At 46.1% G+C, this 20,492-nt stretch overlaps 1 protein-coding gene across 1 annotated transcript in view; it reads right to left on the bottom strand.

Annotated features, from left to right (window-relative positions):
- Positions 1-18,032, bottom strand: part of LOC309569846 (protein regulator of cytokinesis 1-like) — a 93,045-nt gene extending 75,013 nt beyond the window's left edge. Inside the window, exons 1-2 of the mRNA XM_082275843.1 lie at positions 17,853-18,032; positions 7,595-7,727 (exon numbers count right to left, since the gene is read on the bottom strand). Of these exons, the coding sequence (XP_082131969.1) occupies positions 7,595-7,727; positions 17,853-17,875 (156 nt within the window). The 5' untranslated portion in view covers positions 17,876-18,032. The remainder of the gene's footprint in view (positions 1-7,594; positions 7,728-17,852) is intronic.
- Positions 18,033-20,492: the final 2,460 nt, after the last annotated feature.

Here is a 20,492-nt window from a genome sequence, read left to right as displayed (position 1 = left end):
GCAGTCTGAGCCCCAAGTCATGCAGCAGTCTCTTCTTTTTGATGACTGTCAGCAGGGTTTCCCAGGGCCATCCACCTAGCCCTGCCCCAGAAGTGGAAGAGATTGAGAGCAGCGATGCCCAACCACTTATTTCTCAAGAGGAGTACATGGAAGGACCATCGCAGCATGTCTCCGATGATGACGAGACGCAGGTGCCAACTGCTGCGGCACTCAGAATTGTGGAGACCGACAAGGAGGGCAGGGGTGAAGACTGGGTGGAAGAGGATGTGGAGGACGATGAGGTCCTCGACCCCACATGGAATGAAGGTCATGCAGATGACCTGAGTAGTTTGGGAGGAAGAGGCGGTGGTCGCACAGAGCCACCAGCACAGCAGAGGGAGCAGAGTGCAGAAGCGGAGCGGCCGTGCCCTAGACACTACGCCTGCTACTGCCCAATGCAGCAAGGGACCGAACGCACCAAAGCCAGGTCAAAGGAGTTCTCTAGCGTGGAAGTTCTTCAGACGATGTGCTGATGACAGGACACGAGTGGTTTGCACGCTGTGCAATCAGAGCCTGAAGCGAGGCATAAACCTTCTCAACCTGAGCACAATCTGCAATGATCAGGCATCTAAGTGCAAAGCACAAGCTGCAGTGGAGTAGACACCTCCAAAACCAAGAAAGGTCTCTGGCTCCTCTTGCTTCCTCTTCTGCTGCAGTCTCGGCCTCTTTATCCACCTCTGTAGTGATACCGGCACCTGCCACCCCGCAAACAGACGATCTGTCAGCAACACCACCACCTGGGTCACCAACCATCTCCACAATGTCCTGTGGAAGTGTTCAGCTTTCCATCTCCCAAACACTTCAGAGGAAGGAGGACATACCCCCCTAGCCACCCGCGATCCCTGGCCCTGAATGCCAGCATTTCAAAATTCTTGGCCTTTGAAATGCTGTCATTCCGTCTGGTGGAGACGCACAGTTTTAAAAGCCTTATGTCGGTAGCTGTCCCACAGTACGTCATGCCCAGCCGCCACTACTTTTCCAGGCAAGCCATCCCTTCCCTGCACAACCAGTGGGGGAAAAAATCAGGTGTGCACTGCGCAACACCATCTGTGCCAAGGTCCACCTAACTACCGATACGTGGACCAGTAAGCACGGTCAGGGGCGTTATATCTCACTAATGGCACACTGGGTAAATGCAGTGGCGGCTGGGCCTGAGGCAGTGGCGGCTGGACCTGAGGCGAATAGCAATTTGGCGCATGTCCTTCCACCACCGAGGATTGCAGGGCGCTTCAGTTTGCCTCCTGTTCCTAACTCCTCCTACTCCGCTTCCTCATCCTCTACCGCCTCCTCATCCGGTCAGCGTAACACCTTCACCACCAACTTCAGCACAGCCAGGGGTAAACGACAGCAAGCAGTTTTAAAACTTGCCTGTTTGGGGGAAAAAAAAACACACACCGCGCAGGAGTTGTGGAGGAGCATGAAACAGCAGACCGATGAGTGGTTGCTGCCAGCGAGCCTCAAGCCCGGCCTGGTGGTGTGCGATAATGGGCGAAATCTCATAGCAGCTTGGGCCTAGCCGGTTTAACGCACATCCCTTGCCTGGCGCATGTGCTGAATTTGGTGGTGCAGAGGTTCCTTAAAAATTACCCCGATATATCAGAGCTGCTGCAGAAAGTGCGGGCCGTCTGTGCGCACTTTCGGCGTTCTCACCCTGCTGCTGCTCGCCTGTCAGCGCTGCAGCGTAACTTCGGCCTTCCCGCTCACTGCCTCATATGCGACGTGCCCACAAGGTGGAACTCCACCTTGCACATGCTGGAAAGACGCGAGCAGCAGCAGGCCATAGTGGAGTTTCAGCTGCAGCACGCACGCGTGAGTCGTTCTGCGGAAAAGCACCACTTCACCACCAATAACTGGGCCTCCATGCGAGACCTGTGTGCCTTGTTGCGCTGTTTTGAGTACTCCAACATGGCCAGTGCCAATGACGCCGTTGTCAGCTTAACTATCCCACTTCTATGCCTCCTTCAAAAAACAATTTGGGCGATGATGGAAGAGGATGTGGCACAGGATGAGGAGGAAGAGGGATCATTTCCAAGGCTTTCAGGGCAGTCATTCACAAGTGGCTCCGAGGGTGGTTTCCTGCACCCACAAACGCCAGGTACACAATTGTCCAGCAGGGGCACAGTTCTGGAGGATTAGATGGGAGGAGGAGATGGAACCATGTTCACAGCAGGGTGGCACCCAGGCCAGCTCATGGCCATCACTGGTGCGTGGCTGGGGGGATACAGACGATACACCTCCCACAGAGGACAGCCTTTCGTTGCCTCTGGGCAGCCTGGCACACATGAGCGATTACATGCTGCAGTGTCTCCACAACGACCGCCGAGTTGCCCACATTCTAACTTGTGCTGATTACTGGGTGGCCACGCTGCTGGATCCCCGTTACAAGGACAAAGTACAGTCCTTAATTCACTCACTGGAGCGTGATCGCAAGATGCGCGAGTACAAGCGCACGCTGGTAGACACGATGCTGCTGGCATTCCCACCTGACAGCGGGGCCACAGTGGTAGCACAAGGCCAAGGCAGAGGAGGAGGTCGCCAACGCAACCAGGGCACCGCCAGCACCTCAGAAGGCAAGGTTAGCATGGCCGAAATGTGGAAAAGCTTTGTCAGCACGCCACAACAAACAGCAGCACCAGCAGCTCATATGGAATGTCTTAGCAGGAGGCAGCATTTCACCAACATGGTGGAGCAGTATGTGTGCACACGCCTACATGTAGTGAATGACGGGTCTGCCCCCTTCAACTTCTGGGTCTCCAAATTGGGCACATGGCCTGCGTTTGCCCTTTACGCCTTTGAGGTGCTGGCGTGCCCTGCAGCCAGTGTATTATCCGAACGTGTATTTAGCACGGCTGGGGGCGTTATCACAGACAAGCGCAGCCGCCTGCCCAGAGACAATGTGGACAAGCTCACATTCATTAAAATGAACCAGGCATGGATCCCACAGGACTTTTCCGTACCTTGCGCAGAATAGAGATGGATAACGACCTTACCCAGCCATTGTTATATTTTTGATCTTTCTCACTCTTTTGGGGTGTACCCTAATTTAAAATGACTGAAAAAAAGAAAGAAGAAGAAGCAGTGTTGGCTACCTCGTCCCCCTCCACCGCCGCTTCCACCTACACCGCCACCTCAACCTCCCTCCTACTCCATATGGGCCTCGTCCTTCACAGATGAAGAAAATTGTTTTATTTTTCTGTTTTTAAGTTATTTCCCCATCCACATTTGTTTGCAGAGCACTTGCCGTGCTCTTAACTACATTTTGCTGCCATTTGCAGCACTCTAGCTCTTTCCATTGTTTTTTTAGAGCCATTTTAGTGCCTGAAAGTTCGGGTCCCCATTGACTTCAATGGGGTTCGGTGTCCGGGTAAAGTTCGGAAAAAGTCCGGGTCACGGACCCGGACTTTTTTTTCCAAGTTCGGCCGAACCCGGACATCCAGGTGTCCGCTCAACTCTAGTCTCAGGTCAAGGCACTGCATGCTTCTCACTAACATGTGATGCACTGGAGCCTTTTTCAGCAACTTGTCAAGGAGTGTGATCAAAAATTTCTTGCAGTCCATCTTAAGGCCCGTACACACGTACCGATTGTCGGCCGTAAAGATTCGGCCGACGAACGATCGGCCGATTGTAGGCTTGTTAGTATGATGCTTCCGACAGCCGACAGCGCATTTTCGGCCGAACAGAATCGGTCGTGCAAGCATTAAAATTTTTGTTGGCCAACACCAGAACGGCCGATTGTTAGCCAGTCAGTACAGATTTCGGCCGACAGACAGCAGATTTGCAAGACTGGGCATGCTCAGAAAAGAAAAAAGACAAGGAAAGTTAACCATCACATGACATCACTTCTGCAGTCGGCTGTTGCTGGCCGACAAAATTCGTGTGCAGTCTTTTGCACTTTTCAACAGACAAGACAGCCCTCGGACAAAAGACGGCCGATCGTTCGGCCGACGATCGGTACGTGTGTACGGGGCTTAAATCTCTAGGTTTTGCCTATCTGAAATTTTTTTGGAAGACTTGAGTTGGGTCAGGGTGGTTTCTGCTGCAAACCCAATGTCAATCTTTGAACTGTCCTTGTGCAGACTGCTGTCTTGATAAGGGACATGGAGGAGCTTTAGAGTGGATGTGGCCTCTTCCAGATGCTTTTCCTTTAGAAATCGTCCCATGATGCCTATGAAAAAGTAAAATTAAGTGTTTTTTTGCTAATTTACAAGCCAAATTGTAATGCACTGCATTGTATATCATATTAATAAACATTATTAGCAAAAACAGAATTTATGTTTATCCTTACCTTTAATCAGTTTGTACATATCACCGGAGAGAAACGGCAGCATTGGTTGGTCAGACTGATACATGGTGAGGAATGGGTCGACATCTCTTGCAATGCTGTTGAATATTCCCACTTTCACTGGGAAGAGAGGATCAGCACACGTATCTTCACCTCTTCAAATGACTATTTTTGGATTGGGTAGTTTCCCTCTCTCTACCATCTCGATGTATTGTTTGACGTGTGGCCAGAGTTGCAATCCTCTTTCTGAAACATTGACATTCTCAATCCACCGGTGCTTACAAAATTTAAGCATGGGAGTTTTACAACCAGTTGCTGTCATAAAATCCTTGTGACGTGCAGGGCAATCATGGAACAGCCAATACAAGGTAGAGAGTCCGTGTTCAACTTCCCATCCGGTGGCTTTACATCCATCTCTGAACGCATTGTGCAGTATGTGCAACCCCGTATGAACCAATGTTAATTAGGGACTTTCCTGCATCTTCCAGCACTTGCTTCTGGAGTATTTTGAATACTTTCCAGTTGACGTGCGGTCCGTCCATTGAGATCTGGACAAGATTCTTGATTCTGATCGCTGAGAGCAAGTTATTCATTTTTTCAGCAATGTCTTGAGCTGATGAATGGCCCATGAACTCTGAGCCGATGTATTTAGTTTTCACCTCTAACCCGTTCCACAGCCTGACATGCATGTCTAACTGTTTAGACTGTAAATAGTGATTGAGACTTTCATCAAAGAGCATAACATAGAGGCTTTGCTTCGATACATCTGTCAAAGTCAGTTTCTTAAAAAAAGGAGCCAGTCCAAAACTGCATAAATATGAGCACTAACGTTCGCCGCATGCAAAGCTGGCCGCTATCTTGCGGTCTGGGAACATAGTCTGGAAAAGCTGGCCTGTGTCTTCACAAGACTTGTATGAATAGTGTGAATTAGCCACCTTTAGAGCCCACAGTACCTCTGCAGTTAGAGTTTCGTTTCTGGATACAGCGTGACTCAAAATGGTTCCTTGTTTTACAGTGGATGAGATGGAAGCACCGCTGCCGCAGCTGTGAGCCGGTGTCACTTCAGGTGCACGGGTGAAAAAGGCAGCGATCAGATTGGAAGATGTCAAGCACGCAGCTGCAGACTGGTGCCTTGCACCTTTAGCGTGGCTAGACAGCGCTGCCTCTCTCATGTTCGAAATGTCAAACGTTTTACGACACACTGTACATTTAGCACGTCCCGGGTCCTGATCCTTCTCCAGCCACCTCTCATACTTTTCGTCATGAAGCCATACATTTTTAAAGCTGCATTTCCCTGGCATTGCTGTAACACTGTGAACGGACTGGTATGGATGGCACAGACAGATGCACAAAATGCAGGCAGCACTTAATCTTTTAGGCCCAAGCCACAGTCATGAGGTGCAGGCGGACTGGTATGGATGGCACAGAGTCAGATGCAGAAAATGCAGCACTTAATCTTTTAGGCCCAAGCCACAGTCATGAGGTGCAGGCAGACTGGTATGGATGGCACAGATCTGATGCACAAATGCGGCACTTACTCTTGGAGAAAGAACAGTAATGGGTGCTCCTGCTTGCCGGAATAAAGCAGTTCAGGCAGTCATGAAGGTGCAGCTGGACACTGTGATATGGATGGCACAGTTAAATGCACAAAAAGCAGCGCTTACTACTCTTAGGCCAAACCTACAGTCCCATAAACAGGCAGAAAAGAGTTAACAGAAAGGCGCCACTCAGGATTGGATGCTTAATAATTTTATTGACATTTATTTTTTTACATTCAGCATATAGCACTGGTACAGGTAGGTGTCCTTCCGGGTCCGCAGTTTGCCCTTACTGTCAGTCACTGGCCAGCAGCAGCAGCAGCAGGTGTCCGAAACGGTACTGCCCCCTTCCGCGCCATCATCACGTTCATGCGGCCGGCCTGCCCTCCAGTGACGCTTCCGCTGCCTCATTGGTTGATAATCTCCCGGCTGTTACTGCTGCTGATAGCCAGTCACAGTGTCTCCAGGCAAACCGCGGCCGGCCCTCCCCACTGCCTGATTGGGTCATCTCTTCAGCTGCTGCTGGCCAATGACAGCACGTACATACCGCGGACCCGGAAGGACCCTAATACAGCTAAATGTAAATACATGTGGCAATATAATTATTATAAAATAATTAAGCATCCGCTCCCCGCTCCTCCACAGTAATTGAATTCCATGACTTTTCGAAAACCTAGTGCGTTTCCTAATTTTCCATGACCTTTCCAGGCCTGGAAAGTGTCATCTACAAAATTCCAAAACGTTTCCAGGACCGTATGATACATTAGCCGCCTGCCTTTCTCCCTCTCCAGCGGGAGATCGCGAGCGACTGGCAGACATCGGAGCCGCCGGTCACTCGCGCGGGAGCGCACACTCGCCCCCTAGAAGCTCGTAGGCGAGCGACGTAGCCCTACGTCGGTTTGCCTGTAGGGGGCTGACTGCCACCGTAAATATTCGTGCGGCGGTCGGCAAGCGGTTAAATGGGTCCCACAGCCAAAATAAAGAACGGGTGCGAATATCAAAACACCCCAGCCCTCTGGGCTCTTTGCTGGCCTGTGACGTTAAGAAATGTTTGGCTGTAAATCCAGTATTAACCCATGGCAGGGGTGCAATTGTGTAGACAAAGAAGCACCCATGAGCTTTCATAAGGGCGAGGCCTGCAAATACCAAATTAAGCACAGGCTGGAGGGTGCCCAGCAGGACCCAAGGAAATATCCCTACACCAGTCTTCACCCTTCTGGTGGGGATACCTCCTAGAGCGTCCCAAAGGACAGGTCTTCTCCAAATAATGGACCACAGCCCTAGACCCTGTGGCTAACCCAACACATCATACTCAATGCCTAAGTAAGCACCTAATGCAGGGTTTAGTACCAAGGGGGCCACATTACAGGCCAGCCCTGCATCTTCCTGCCAGGTTCCAGGTATGTCCCAAGGCGAACTTGAGAAGTGGCTAATCAGAAAGTTGCAAAAATTAGCCCAAGTGGACTTGCAGAAAGTGATGACTCTTCCTATGAGAAAAATATCTTAAAATGTAAAGTAAATGAGAAATTAGAAAATGGTTAGCTTCTCTCCGAGCAGAAAGATAAGGTCTATTCCCCCAAAAAATAAAAATAAATTGCAAAAAACCAAGGCATGCTGGCCGTGGGAGGGGTTTTACTGGGCTGTATAATCCACTGTATCTGATAAGTCATCCTGTGTTCATGTTTAAGGTTAAAAGGTAAAAAGGTTATACTATACATACTGTATATCTCATTACCTCAATGTGTTTTTTCACTTCCTCAATTCTCCGCAGTCGCATTTCCTCTTTGATGCCCAGCCCATCCCAGATATCCATTAGCCTTGCAAGTGCATGGTTTGCACTGGTGATGACAGACGAAGCCAAGACCTCGCTAAAACAGAGGGAGAAAGTGCTTTTTTGTAAAGAAATAGATCCAGGCAGAGAACCATTACAATTAGCATCAGAACATGTATAAATGTTGTGACACAGAACCAAAAAAAATAAAAACTTACTTGCTACAAAACAAGTTCAGACTGACTAAACTTCAATTAGAAAGATTTCAAATTTTATACTGATGGTAAAGATAGCCATACAGACAGATTTCAACATACACACTAAACAGCCCAAATGGAGGAATCTCCCCTGGCGGCCATTGTATTCAGGCAGCTGCAGCACCTGTGGCTGTCTTAATACCTAAACAATTGCTGCATCTAAATGGATACAGTGACTGTTCAGCCAACAATTTCTGATCCAGCTCCTTCGATTTTTCAAAGTTTGTCGAGCCAGGTGGTGCCAACAGGACCATCCATGTCTCTAATTTAGGCCGAGTCGGCAGGTATCGCCTGAAATTCGAACCATGTATGGCCAGTATAAATGTCTCAGATGCAGAGCTACAGTTTCTGCCTTTGCTTACACTACAATGTGCTTTAAGTCATAGGGACTCACTCAAGAATTTTTTTTTTTGTTTAACCAACAGGAACCAGCAATAGTCCCTATTTCATGTTACGACTGGACTGGTTGTTGTAGGTTGGAGCAAAGAACATTTCTTTGGAACAAATTGTGCCTGGCTGCCTTCTCCGAGGTTTCTGGTGGGCATAGCCAAGCACTGTTTACGCTGGCTCTCCCATCTAATAAAACTTCTGCCTTTTAATGAACACAATGCTAGACAGTTTGTTAGAACAATTAGTCTGGAAAATTAAGACAGATCACTAGAGGGAACCATTTATCTGCTTGTAATACACTCCTACAGATTCTAGATCCGCATTTCTTGAATTTTGGAGCTGCTGCACTGTAATTTGTAACCCACTGGTTTTCCCATTCTCAGAAGAGCCCCTGGGGATTCCTTAACTCTGAAAGTCACAAGCACAGCTTTAATCAAGTACAGGAATATACCTGCATACAGCTCTGTACAGTCATTTATGTCTATGTGGCGGTTGCATGCAGCACCTGTGGCTTCCAGGTTGGGAAACATGCCCAAATTTTGCATTCTACGGCCCCAGGCACACTTTTAAAACTGAACTCACCTACTAAGTAACTAAATGGAAAAAAAATGTTCTTCGTTTTGAATAGAGTGAGAAGGGATTAGAACTCCTGTCAGTTTTTTTTTTTTTTTGGTGTCCCGTGTCCCAATTAGGAAAATTCCCCCTATTTGTCCTGTTTACCGTTCTCATCAAAAGAAAAGGTAATAGAAAATGCCACATTTTGGGCTGACACCAGAACAGTAATAGAGGAAAAATCTTCCAATAGGGACACTAGTCCTTGTGACACCCCAGGATGGAGGGATTTGCTCACTTCCTGTTTTTGTCTACGGAACAGAAAGTAAGGGGAAATCTACACTCTGGGACACATGGCAAGAAAACCCGACAGGTGTTATAACCCTCCCTTACGCTATCAAAAATGTAAAAAAAAATGCCAAAAGCCTGGAGGGGGTGATATGTGTGAGGCAGGTGGGACCTGTGTGACAACATTACGCTGGGAGGGGACAGGCGCCATGTTGCTGAGCTGACAGATCTACACGGTGTATAAGCATGCTGTGAAAAGACACTTCTATTTGTGTCTGCGCATTGTGAGGGTTACTCCTTTTCATTATTTTATTAAAAAGTCACTGGTGATATTACACTATTGGATCTTTTTTGCATGTATCTGAGCCTTTTTCAAGCAAGAGCTGCAGAATATGGAGAGGTGACCTTGACCTCAAAGAACAAGATGCAACAATAGAGAAAAGAATGACAGATCATTGCTAATCAGTCTGCGCTTCTGATAAAATGGTCCAATCAGAGGCTAGGGGAATTGGGATCAACAAAGGAAGGGTCTCTGAACTACTGCAAAGATTTTATTGTTAATGGTGTTCCCACTGGGAAGACTAGCATCATTGATGTTACCAGGTCAGAAAGGGAGATGATTTCAACAATGGGGATACCTGTTCCACTGACAACTCTCTAAGCAGGTATTTCTCTATTTTAGAGGGCCATGAAGTTCTGTGCAATGCGATTTAAACCCAATAATTTTACATGGGCTGAAATCGCACCACACCAAAAGTAGTGCATGCACGACTTTTGGAAACACACTGCAAATAGATCGTATAGTACTTTTGTTGGGGTATCAACTTATTGACACCTGCTGCAGATCACAAATGGAGTGCGTTTTGAATGCAGTGCGGGAAACGGGCACAAAACGCAGGTTTCCTGCACCGTGTTCTAGTGTGAACTGGCCCTGAAACGATTCCCCCGCTTACAGTTGTGCCTCCAGTAGTGAAAGTTTCTCCAATTAAAACGCACATCTAGCAGGGGAAAAAATAAAAACAACCAGGGCTTTAGCAATTCCCTACTTGTACTTGCCTTTATTAAGCGCTATCAATGTTAAAAAGCATGTTAAAGCGGAGTTCCAGCCATTCACTCACCTGTCCAATGGTCCAGCGATGCAGCCGCCCGAAGCCTCGATCCTCTCCCTCGGCATCACTGCTGTGGGCACCCAGCTGTGACAGTTTACGGCTTCACAGCCGGGTACCCACTGCGCATGCGCGAGTCGCGCTGCGCGTTTTGATTGGCCGGCAGTCTTCTGGGACCTCTGACGTGTCCCAGAAGATTGCAGGGAGGGAGGGGGGAGAGGAGAACTTCCGTTCAGGGCGCCTGTCAAAACTAGGTACCCGCTCCCCCCCCCAAAAAAAATGACATGCCAAATGTGGCATGTCAGGGGGTCAGGACTCCCTAAAGCGGAAGTTCCACTTTTGGGTGGAACTCCGCTGTAAGTACATTCTTTTTTTGGTCCCATTTGACTCCAGCAAATGCATGTTTGGCAAATTGTGGGGTGTTTTAAAATTGCACTGGATTTTGTTTGTAGTTTACAGGCTTTTTATTCTTTGCATACCTTTTTTTACCATTCTTCTCCCACGTTCTGACAGGGGCCATTTTCCCTGAGGGCAGATTCATTAACTACTTATGGATCAGGCCTATTTCTGACAATTGTAGTTTACAAGTTAAAAATCAGTATTTTTTTGATAGATAATGACTTAGAACCCTCAAAATGATTATATATATATATTTTAGCAGAGACCCTAGAGAATAAAATGGAGATTGTTGTGATACTTTATGTCACACCTTATTTGCGCAGCGGGCTTTTTCCCCCCAAAAATGCTATATATTATATATATATATATACATATACACACATACATACATACATACACACACATACACAGTGGGTACGGAAAGTATTCAGACCCCCTTAAATTTTTCACTCTTTGTTATATTGCAGCCATTTGCTAAAATCATTTAAGTTCATTCTTCTTCCTCGTGAATGTACACATAGCACCCCATACTGACAGAAAAACACAGAATTGTTGACATTGTTGCAGATTTATTAAAAAAGAAAAACTGAAATATCACATGGTCCTAAGTATTCAGACCCTTTGCTGTGACACTCCTATTTAACCACTTAAGCCCCGGAGGATTTGGCTGCTAAACGACCAGAGGGCATTTTGCGATTCGGCACTGCGTGACTTTAACGGACAATTGCGCGGTCGTGCGACGCTGTACCGAAACGAATTTGGCGTCCTTTTTTTCCCACAAACAGAGCTTTCTTTTGGTGGTATTTGATCACCTGTGCGATTTTTTGATCACGCGCTATAAACAAAAAAAGAGCGTAAATTTTGCAAAAATAGCAATATTTTTCCCTTTTTTTTATATGAAATTCCCCCAAAAAAAAATGTAAAAATCAAAATTTTTTAATATTTTCGGCCAATTTGTTTTATGCTACCTATGTTTGGTAAAAAAAAAAAATCGCAAAAAGCGTATTTTGATTGGTTTGCGCAAAAGTTATTGCGTTTACTAACAAAGGGAAAGATTTTTGTCATTTTTGTTGTTTTTTTTTTTAACGCGTAATGGCGGCGATCTGCGATTTTTTTTGCGGTACTGCGACATTGCGGCGGACAGATCGGACCCTTGACTGACATTTTTGACACTTTTGGGGTTACCAGTGACATTTCTACAGTAATCAGTGCTATACATATGCACTGTTACTGTAAAAATGCACTGGTAGTGAAGGGGTTAACTTTATTTGAGAGGGAGGGGCTGTGTGTGTCCCTAGGGGCGTGATTCTAACTGTGATTGGCTGTGGCTTCAACTGTATGAGGAGTGATCAATGGATCTACATAGTAGATCCATGTGATCAGCTCTCATACAGAGAGGAGAATGACAGGCAGCTTGTTTACACAAGCTGCCTGACTATCTCCCTCTCCCCCGCCGATCGCAGAGTGGCCGGCGGCGATCGGGTCCGCCGGTCACGCGCGCGGGGGGGTCCGTGACCACGCGGGAGCGGGAGCGCGCCTCCGGCGGCGCGCGCTCGCTCCCTAAACCCTCACAGGCGAGCGACGTAGACCTACGTCACTTTGCCTGTGAGGGGCTGACCGCCCACGTAGATAGTCGTGCGGCGGTCGGCAAGTGGTTAACTCAGGTGCTTTCCATTACTTCTGATCATCCTTGAGATGGTTCTACACCTTCATTTGAGTCCAGCTGTGTTTCATTATACTGATTGGACTTGATTAGGAAAGCCACACACCTGTCTATATAAGACCTTCCAGATCACAATGCATGTCAGAGCAAATGAGAATCATGAGGTCAAAGGAACTGCCTGAAGAGCTCAGAGACAGAATTGTGGCAAGGCACAGATCTGGCCAAGGTTACAAAAAGATTTCTGCTGCACTTAAGGTTCCTAAGAGCACAGTGGCCTCCATAATCCTCCATAAAGCCAAACTGAGCTATCGGGGGAGAAGAGCCTTGGTGAGAGAGGTAAAGAAGAACCCAAAGATCACTGTGGCTGAGCTCCAGAGATGCAGTCAGGAGATGGGAGAAAGTTGTAGAAAGTCAACCATCACTGCAGCCCTCCACCAGTCGGGGCTTTATGGCAGAGTGGCCCGACGGAAGCCTCTCCTCAGTGTAAGACACATGAAAGCCCGCATGGAGTTTGCTAAAAAACACCTGAAGGACTCCAAGATGGTGAGAAATAAGATTCTCTGGTCTGATGAGACCAAAATAGAACTTTTTGGCCTTAATTCTAAGCGGTATGTGAGGAGAAAACCAGGCACTGCTCATCACCTGTCCAATACAGTCCCAACAGTGAAGCATGGTGGTGGCAGCATCATGCTGTGGGGGTGTTTTTCAGCTGCAGGGACAGGACGACTGGTTGCAATCGAGGGAAAGATGAATGCGGCCAAGTACAGGGATATCCTGGACAAAAACCTTCTCCAGAGTGCTCTGGACCTCAGACTGGGCCGAAGGTTTACCTTCCAACAAGACAATGACCCTAAGCACACAGCTAAAATAACGAAGGAGTGGCTTCACAACAACTCCGTGACTGTTCTTGAATGGCCCAGCCAGAGCCCTGACTTAAACCCAATTGAGCATCTCTGGAGAGACCTAAAAATGGCTGTCCACCAACGTTTACCATCCAACCTTACAGAACTGGAGAGGATCTGCAAGGAGGAATGGCAGAGGATCCCCAAATCCAGGTGTGAAAGACTTGTTGCATCTTTCCCAAAAAGACTCCTGGCTGTATTAGATCAAAAGGGGGCTTCTACTAAATACTGAGCAAAGGGTCTGAATACTTAGGACCATGTGATATTTCAGTTTTTCTTTTTTAATAAATCTGCAACAATGTCAACAATTCTGTGTTTTTCTGTCAGTATGGGGTGCTATGTGTACATTAATGAGGAAGAAGAATGAACTTAAATGATTTTAGCAAATGGCTGCAATATAACAAAGAGTGAAAAATTTAAGGGGGTCCGAATACTTTCCGTACCCACTATTATATATATATATATATATATATATATATATATATATATATATATATATATATACATATATATATATATATATACATACATATATACATACACACACACACACACACACACACACATATATATATATATATACATACATATACACACACATATACACACACATATACACACACATATACACACAGTGCCTTGTGAAAGTATTCGGCCCCCTTGAACTTTGCGACCTTTTGCCACATTTCAGGCTTCAAACATAAAGATATAAAACTAATTTTTTGTGAAGAATCAACAAGTGGGACACAATCATGAAGTTTAAACGAAATTTATTGGACATTTCAAACTTTAACAAAAAAACTGAAAAATTGGGCGTGCAAAATTATTCAGCCCCCTTAAGTTATTACTTTGTAGCGCCACCTTTTGCTGCGATTACAGCTGTAAGTCGCTTGGGGTATGTCTCTATCAGTTTTGCACATCGAGAGACTGAAATTTTTGCCCATTCCTCCTTGCAAAACAGCTCGAGCTCAGTGAGGTTGGATGGAGAGCGCTTGTGAACAGCAGTTTTCAGTTCTTTCCACAGATTCTCGATTGGATTCAGGTCTGGACTTTGACCTGGCCATTCTAACACCTGGATATGTTTATTTGTGAACCATTCCATTGTAGATTTTGCTTTATGTTTTGGATCATTGTCTTGTTGGAAGACAAATCTCCGTCCCAGTCTCAGGTCTTTTGCAGACTCCATCAGGTTTTCTTCCAGAATGGTCCTGTATTTGGCTCCATCCATCTTCCCATCAATTTTAACCATCTTCCCTGTCCCTGCTGAAGAAAAGCAGGCCCAAACCATGATGCTGCCACCACCATGTTTGACAGTGGGGATGGTGTGTTCAGGGTGAGGAGCTGTGTTGCTTTTACGCCAAACATAATGTTTTGCATTGTTGCCAAAAAGTTCGATTTTGGTTTCATCTGACCAGAGCACCTTCTTCCACATGTTTGGTGTGTCTCCCAGGTGGCTTGTGGCAAACTTTAAACAACACTTTTTATGGATATCTTTAAGAAATGGCTTTCTTCTTGCCACTCTTCCATAAAGGCCAGATTTGTGCAGTATACGACTGATTGTTGTCCTATGGACAGAGTCTCCCACCTTAGCTATAGATCTCTGCAGTTCATCCAGAGTGATCATGGGCCTCTTGGCTGCATCTCTGATCAGTCTTCTCCTTATATGAGCTGAAAGTTTAGAAGGACGGCCAGGTCTTCGTAGATTTGCAGTGGTCTGATACTCCTTCCATTTCAATATTATCGCTTGCACAGTGCTCCTTGGGATGTTTAAAGCTTGGGAAATCTTTTTGTATCCAAATCTGGCTTTAAACTTCTCCACAACAGTATCTCGGACCTGCCTGGTGTGTTCCTTGTTCTTCATGATGCTCTCTGCTCTTTAAACAGACCTCTGAGACTATCACAGTGCAGGTGCATTTATACAATGACTTGATTACACACAGCTGGATTCTATTTATCATCATTAGTCATTTAGGTCAACATTGGATCATTCAGAGATCCTCACTGAACTTCTGGAGAGAGTTTGCTGCACTGAAAGTAAAGGGGCTGAATCATTTTGCACGCCCAATTTTTCAGTTTTTTATTTGTTAACAAAGTTTGAAATATCCAATAAATTTCGTTAAACTTCATGATTGTGTCCCACTTGTTGATTCTTCACAAAAAATTAGTTTTATATCTTTATGTTTGAAGCCTGAAATGTGACAAAAGGTCGCAAAGTTCAAGGGGGCCGAATTTTGCAAGGCACTGTATATACATACACACACACTCAAAAGAAAACAGAATGTAAGCCCAATTTTTTCTAGAATGTGAAAGATAAATTTACCGAGTAAATATATACCCAACATGTCATAGAGCAAAATTGTGCACGCTTTCGGAATGGCGACAAACATTAGTACTTTAAAATCTCCATAGGAGACACTATAAAAATATTCTACAGGTTACCAGTTTAGAGTTACAGAGGAGGTCTAGGGCTAGAATTATTGCTCTCGCTCCAACAATCGCAGCGATACCCAAGGTGTGGTTTGAACACTGTTTACATATGGGGGCGCGATTTGTGTATACTTTTGCTTCTGCGCGCAAGCTTGGAGGAACCGGGCGCTTTCAATTTTTTTCTTCTTTTTTATTTTTACACTGTCCCTTTAAAAAAAAAAATTTTGATCACTTTTATTCCTATTACAAGGAATGTAAAACATTCCTTGTAATCAAAATAAGCAGGACAGGTCCTCTTTAATGCGAGATCTGAGGGTCGAAAAGACCAGCAAGGAAAAAAAAAAAAAAATGGGCCCTTTAAGGCCATTGGGAAGCAGCGATGTATAACGTAGCTCCAGTAATCCAAGGCCATAGAGTCGATTGGAGACCATCTTGCCCTCATTTGACTTCCTGCCTGGGACATGGATGGAGCGGATCGTTTTCCCCACTACCAACGGCTCCGGTAAGTGAGAAAAATGACTGGGAAGCGGCAGGAGGGAACACCTCTCCCACCACCCATATAAGTGATCCCACGGCGAATCCACCACTGGGACCACCATTATGCAAAAGAGGACCTCCCGCTCTGCAAGAAAATACCGGGGTTATGACAGCTATCTGCTGCCATAACACCGGTATTTAACGTCAAAATACCGACGTAAAACTGCAGCAGGGCAGTCCGGAAGTAGTTCATTTCCCTTTACTTCCTGGAACTCTGGGTCTGCATTCTGGATCATGTAATTGAGCACATCATCCGATGAGGAAGCCATGGGTAATGTAGCCTTCCCAGGATGCATCTGTGAGGCAAAGTGCTGCATGACCAGTGCCTCTCTCAACCAGGAAGTGGAAAAAACGATAAAGCTAGCCATACATGGATCTAAATTTGGTCCCTGCTGAACTGACTAAATTTCGATCCACATATGGGCGCCCTGGTTGTACACAAGTCAATCTATTGATCGACTTGTGTACAACCAGCCTGTCAGTTTTTGCATTAAGGTAAAAAAAAAACCTTCTGCCTTTAAAACCACTTAATAAATGCATTTTTTAATAGGAGCATGTAGAAACGTATTTTTTAATAGGAGCACGTAGAGTGGCACGATGATGTGATTTTTTTTTTTTTTTTAAAAGGGTAGAAAGAGCCGCTTTAAAGCTGCATAAACCAATGCAAGTATACACATTCCATAGGTTCACAAGGGAGGAAAGACGCTCAGGTGTGCAGAGTCTAGTGATCAGCGGTCGGGTGCACATCAGATCTGCAACTCCGGCAACAATGTAAACAGACGATGAAGGAGGAGAGCAGGAGAGGAGGGAAGCCAGCAACGCTGTGGTGGAAATGGGTACACAGGGGTCCGGACAGAAAATGGAAGGGACTCGTGTGCCAGGACCAATCCCCCTGCAGTTTAGCCAGAGCGAGAAAGACGAGGAGAAGCTGGCAGCTTGCAGGGGGAGGCAGCAGAGGATTGGTGTCTGCGGTAAGACAGTACAGTTGGCCCTCCTGCTCATCAGGTGCCCGGGCCTCTATTTGGGACTGATGGGGCATGGGCCGAGTACAGGAGGGCTGGTTGAACTGCCTTATCAGCGGCCCTGCAGATGTGTCACACACACCTACCTCCCTCTATGATATCTTACAATATGGTAGGATTTTACTGTGGATATAGACACCCAAATATAACCCATAAAACTGACATTTACTCAATACATCTGCATTGTAAACGTATTGGTCCAATAGGTTATTTGGGTCCAATGGGAGGATTTAGTTTCTGACCCATTTTGAAGTATTGCAAAAATGCCAGTTTGTAGCCAATGGGTTGGTATTTGGGGGTCTGAACCTTTACATTTCCACAAATCCTAAAATGTTGTGAGATATCATAGAGGAGGGTCGGGAGAGTGTGAGAACTGGGTGTAATGATTATTTTAGAGGTTACATTGTTATATATTGTCATCTTGTTTTTCTCCTGAATATCCAACCAAAACAACTTGTCCACTGATTTGGAACGGTCTGATGGCTCGACTTCAGCTGTGAAATACAGAGTAATAAACAAAGCAGGGCATGCTATGCAGCTTGCACACGTATAACACAGGCTGACCCAGACAAGCAGCGGGGCACGGCTGACATTGCTATCATTCTGTCTGCTCATTGTTGTTATGGCGTATGGCTAGGTACTGGTAGAGCATGCGGCACCGGTCTGGGGGCACTCTCACCTCTTTCTGGCGTGACGTGACATGTCGCCGTTTCTTTATAACAAACCTCACCGCTCCAGCGCCGTCTGATAACCCGGGATGACGGCCACCTCACCCTACGACCGCAGCTCGCTGTAGTTTTCAAACTTCGCTCCGCTACCACTCTGAGGCTTCTGATTGGACGATCAGAGGAAAGGGTGGGACGCACGGCCTCTCACGTGATGTGCTGAGTGGCTGTGTCCGTTACGCGGCTTACAGAACGCGACGAGTCTGAGTAGGAAGTAGGAGCTGGTGCGGCTGCGCAGTGCTCTCCGTCAATGCGGAAATAGTGTCAATTCATAACATTTTCTGTATTCACGTTACTGTCTGTATTAGGTGGAGGGGAGGTACATGTAAACATACTGTTTGTCGATGGTATGTGCCAGTAGTTGCCTAAGCCTTATATACATTCTGTATGGAGAATAGCAAATAGAGGGTGCTCCATTACCTCTAGGGTTGCCACCTCATCCCTTGAATCCAAGACACATATTCATTACACAGGTTCTGAGGCTGATATAATGCACATAAGGCACCAAGTGAGTTCATTTAACACCTTAACCACTTAAGCCCCGGAAGATTTTACCCCCATTCCGACCAGGGGGTATTTTGCGATTCGGCACTGCGTGACTTTAACGGACAATTGCACGGTCGTGCGACGCTGTACCTAAACGAATTTGGCGTCCTTTTTTTCCCACAAACAGAGCTTTCTTTTGGTGGTATTTGATCACCTGTGCGATTTTTTGATCATGCGCTATAAACAAAAAAAGAGCGTCAATTTTGCAAAAATAGCAATATTTTTCACATTTTTTTATATGAAATTCCCCCCAAAAAAATGTAAAAATCAAAATTTTTTAACATTTTCGGCCAATTTGTTTTATGCTACCTATGTTTGGTAAAAAAAATCGCAAAAAGCGTATTTTGATTGGTTTGCGCAAAAGTTATCGCGTTTACTAACAAAGGGAAAGATTTTTGTCATTTTTGTTGTTTTTTTTTTAACGTGTAATGGCGGCGATCTGCGATTTTTTTTGCGGTACTGCGACATTGCGGCGGACAGATCGGACCCTTGACTGACATTTTTGACACTTTTGGGGTTACCAGTGACATTTCTACAGTAATCAGTGCTATATATATGCACTGTTACTGTAAAAATACACTGGTAGTGAAGGGGTTAACTTTATTTGGGAGGGAGGGGCTGTGTGTGTCCCTAGGGGCGTGCTTTCTACTGTGATTGGCTGTGGCTTGAGCTGTAAGGAAACTGATCAACGGATCTACATAGTAGATCCATGTGATCAGTGTCTTTACAGCGAGGAGAATGACAGGCAGCTTGTTTACACAAGCTGCCTGACATTCTCCCTCTCCCCCGCCGATCGCCGAGTGGCCGGCGGACATCGGGTCCGCTGGTCACACGCGCGGGGGGGGTCCGTGACCACACGGGAGCGGGAGCGCGCCTCCGGGGGCGCGCGCTCGCTCCCTAGACCCTCACAAGCAAGCAACGTAGCCCTACGTTAGTTTGCCTGTGAGGGGCTGACCGCCGACGTAGATAGTCGTGCGGCGGTCGGCAAGTGGTTAACCACTTAAGCCCCGGAAGATTTGACCCCCTTCTTGACCAGGGCCTCTTTTGCGATTCGGCACTGCGTGACTTTAACGGACAATTGCGCGGTCGTGCAACGCTGTACCTAAACAAATTTGACATCCTTTTTTTTCCCACAAACAGAGCTTTCTTTTGGTGGTATTTGATCACCTGTGCGATTTTTACTTTTTGCGCTATAAACAAAAAAACAGCGTAAATTTTTCAAAAATAACAATATTTTTCACATTTTTTTATATGAAATTCCCCCCCAAAAAAAGTAAAAAATCAAAATTTTTTAACATTTTGGGCCAATTTTTTTTTGGTAAAAAAAATCGCAAAAAGCGTATTTGGATTGGTTTGCGCAAAAGTTATCGCATTTACTAACAAAAGGGAAAGATTTTTGTCATTTTTGGTGTTTTTTTTAACGCGTAATGGCGGCGATCTGCGATTTTTTTTTTGTGGGACTGCGACATTGCGGCGGACAGATCGGACCCTTGACTGACATTTTTGACACTTTTGGGGTTACCAGTGACATTACTGCAGTAATCAGTGCTATACATATGCACTGTTACTGTAAAAATGACACTGGCAGCGAAGGGGTTAACTTTTTTGGAGAGGAAGGGGTTAAGTGTGTCCCTAGGGGCGTGATTCTAACTGTGATTGGCTGTGGCTTGAGGTGTAGGAACAGAGATCAACGGTCCTACATAGTAGAACCGTATGATCACCATTCCTACACATGGGAGAATGACAGGCGGCTTTGTTTACATTAGCTGCCTGCCTTTCTCCCGCTCTAACGGACGATCGCGAGTGACCGACGGCACACGCGCAGGGGGGTCCGTGACCACGCGGGAGCGCGCCTCCGGCGGCGCGCTTGCTCGCTCCCTAGACCCTCACAGGCTAGCGACGTTAATAGTCGTGCGGCGGTCGGCAAGTGGTTAAAGAGGTTGTAAACCCAAATTTTTTTTTTCAACCTGAAAGAGAAACACATAATGAGCTTAGTATGCATCGCATACTAGCTCATTATTAAATACTTACCTTAGAACAAGCCCCCG

This window comes from Pelophylax lessonae (genome assembly GCF_965119305.1).
Source record: "Pelophylax lessonae genome assembly, chromosome: 1".
Taxonomy (NCBI): Eukaryota; Metazoa; Chordata; class Amphibia; order Anura; family Ranidae; genus Pelophylax; species Pelophylax lessonae.
Note: the sequence above shows the minus strand (reverse complement) of the source record. Positions and strands in the feature narration are given on the sequence as shown.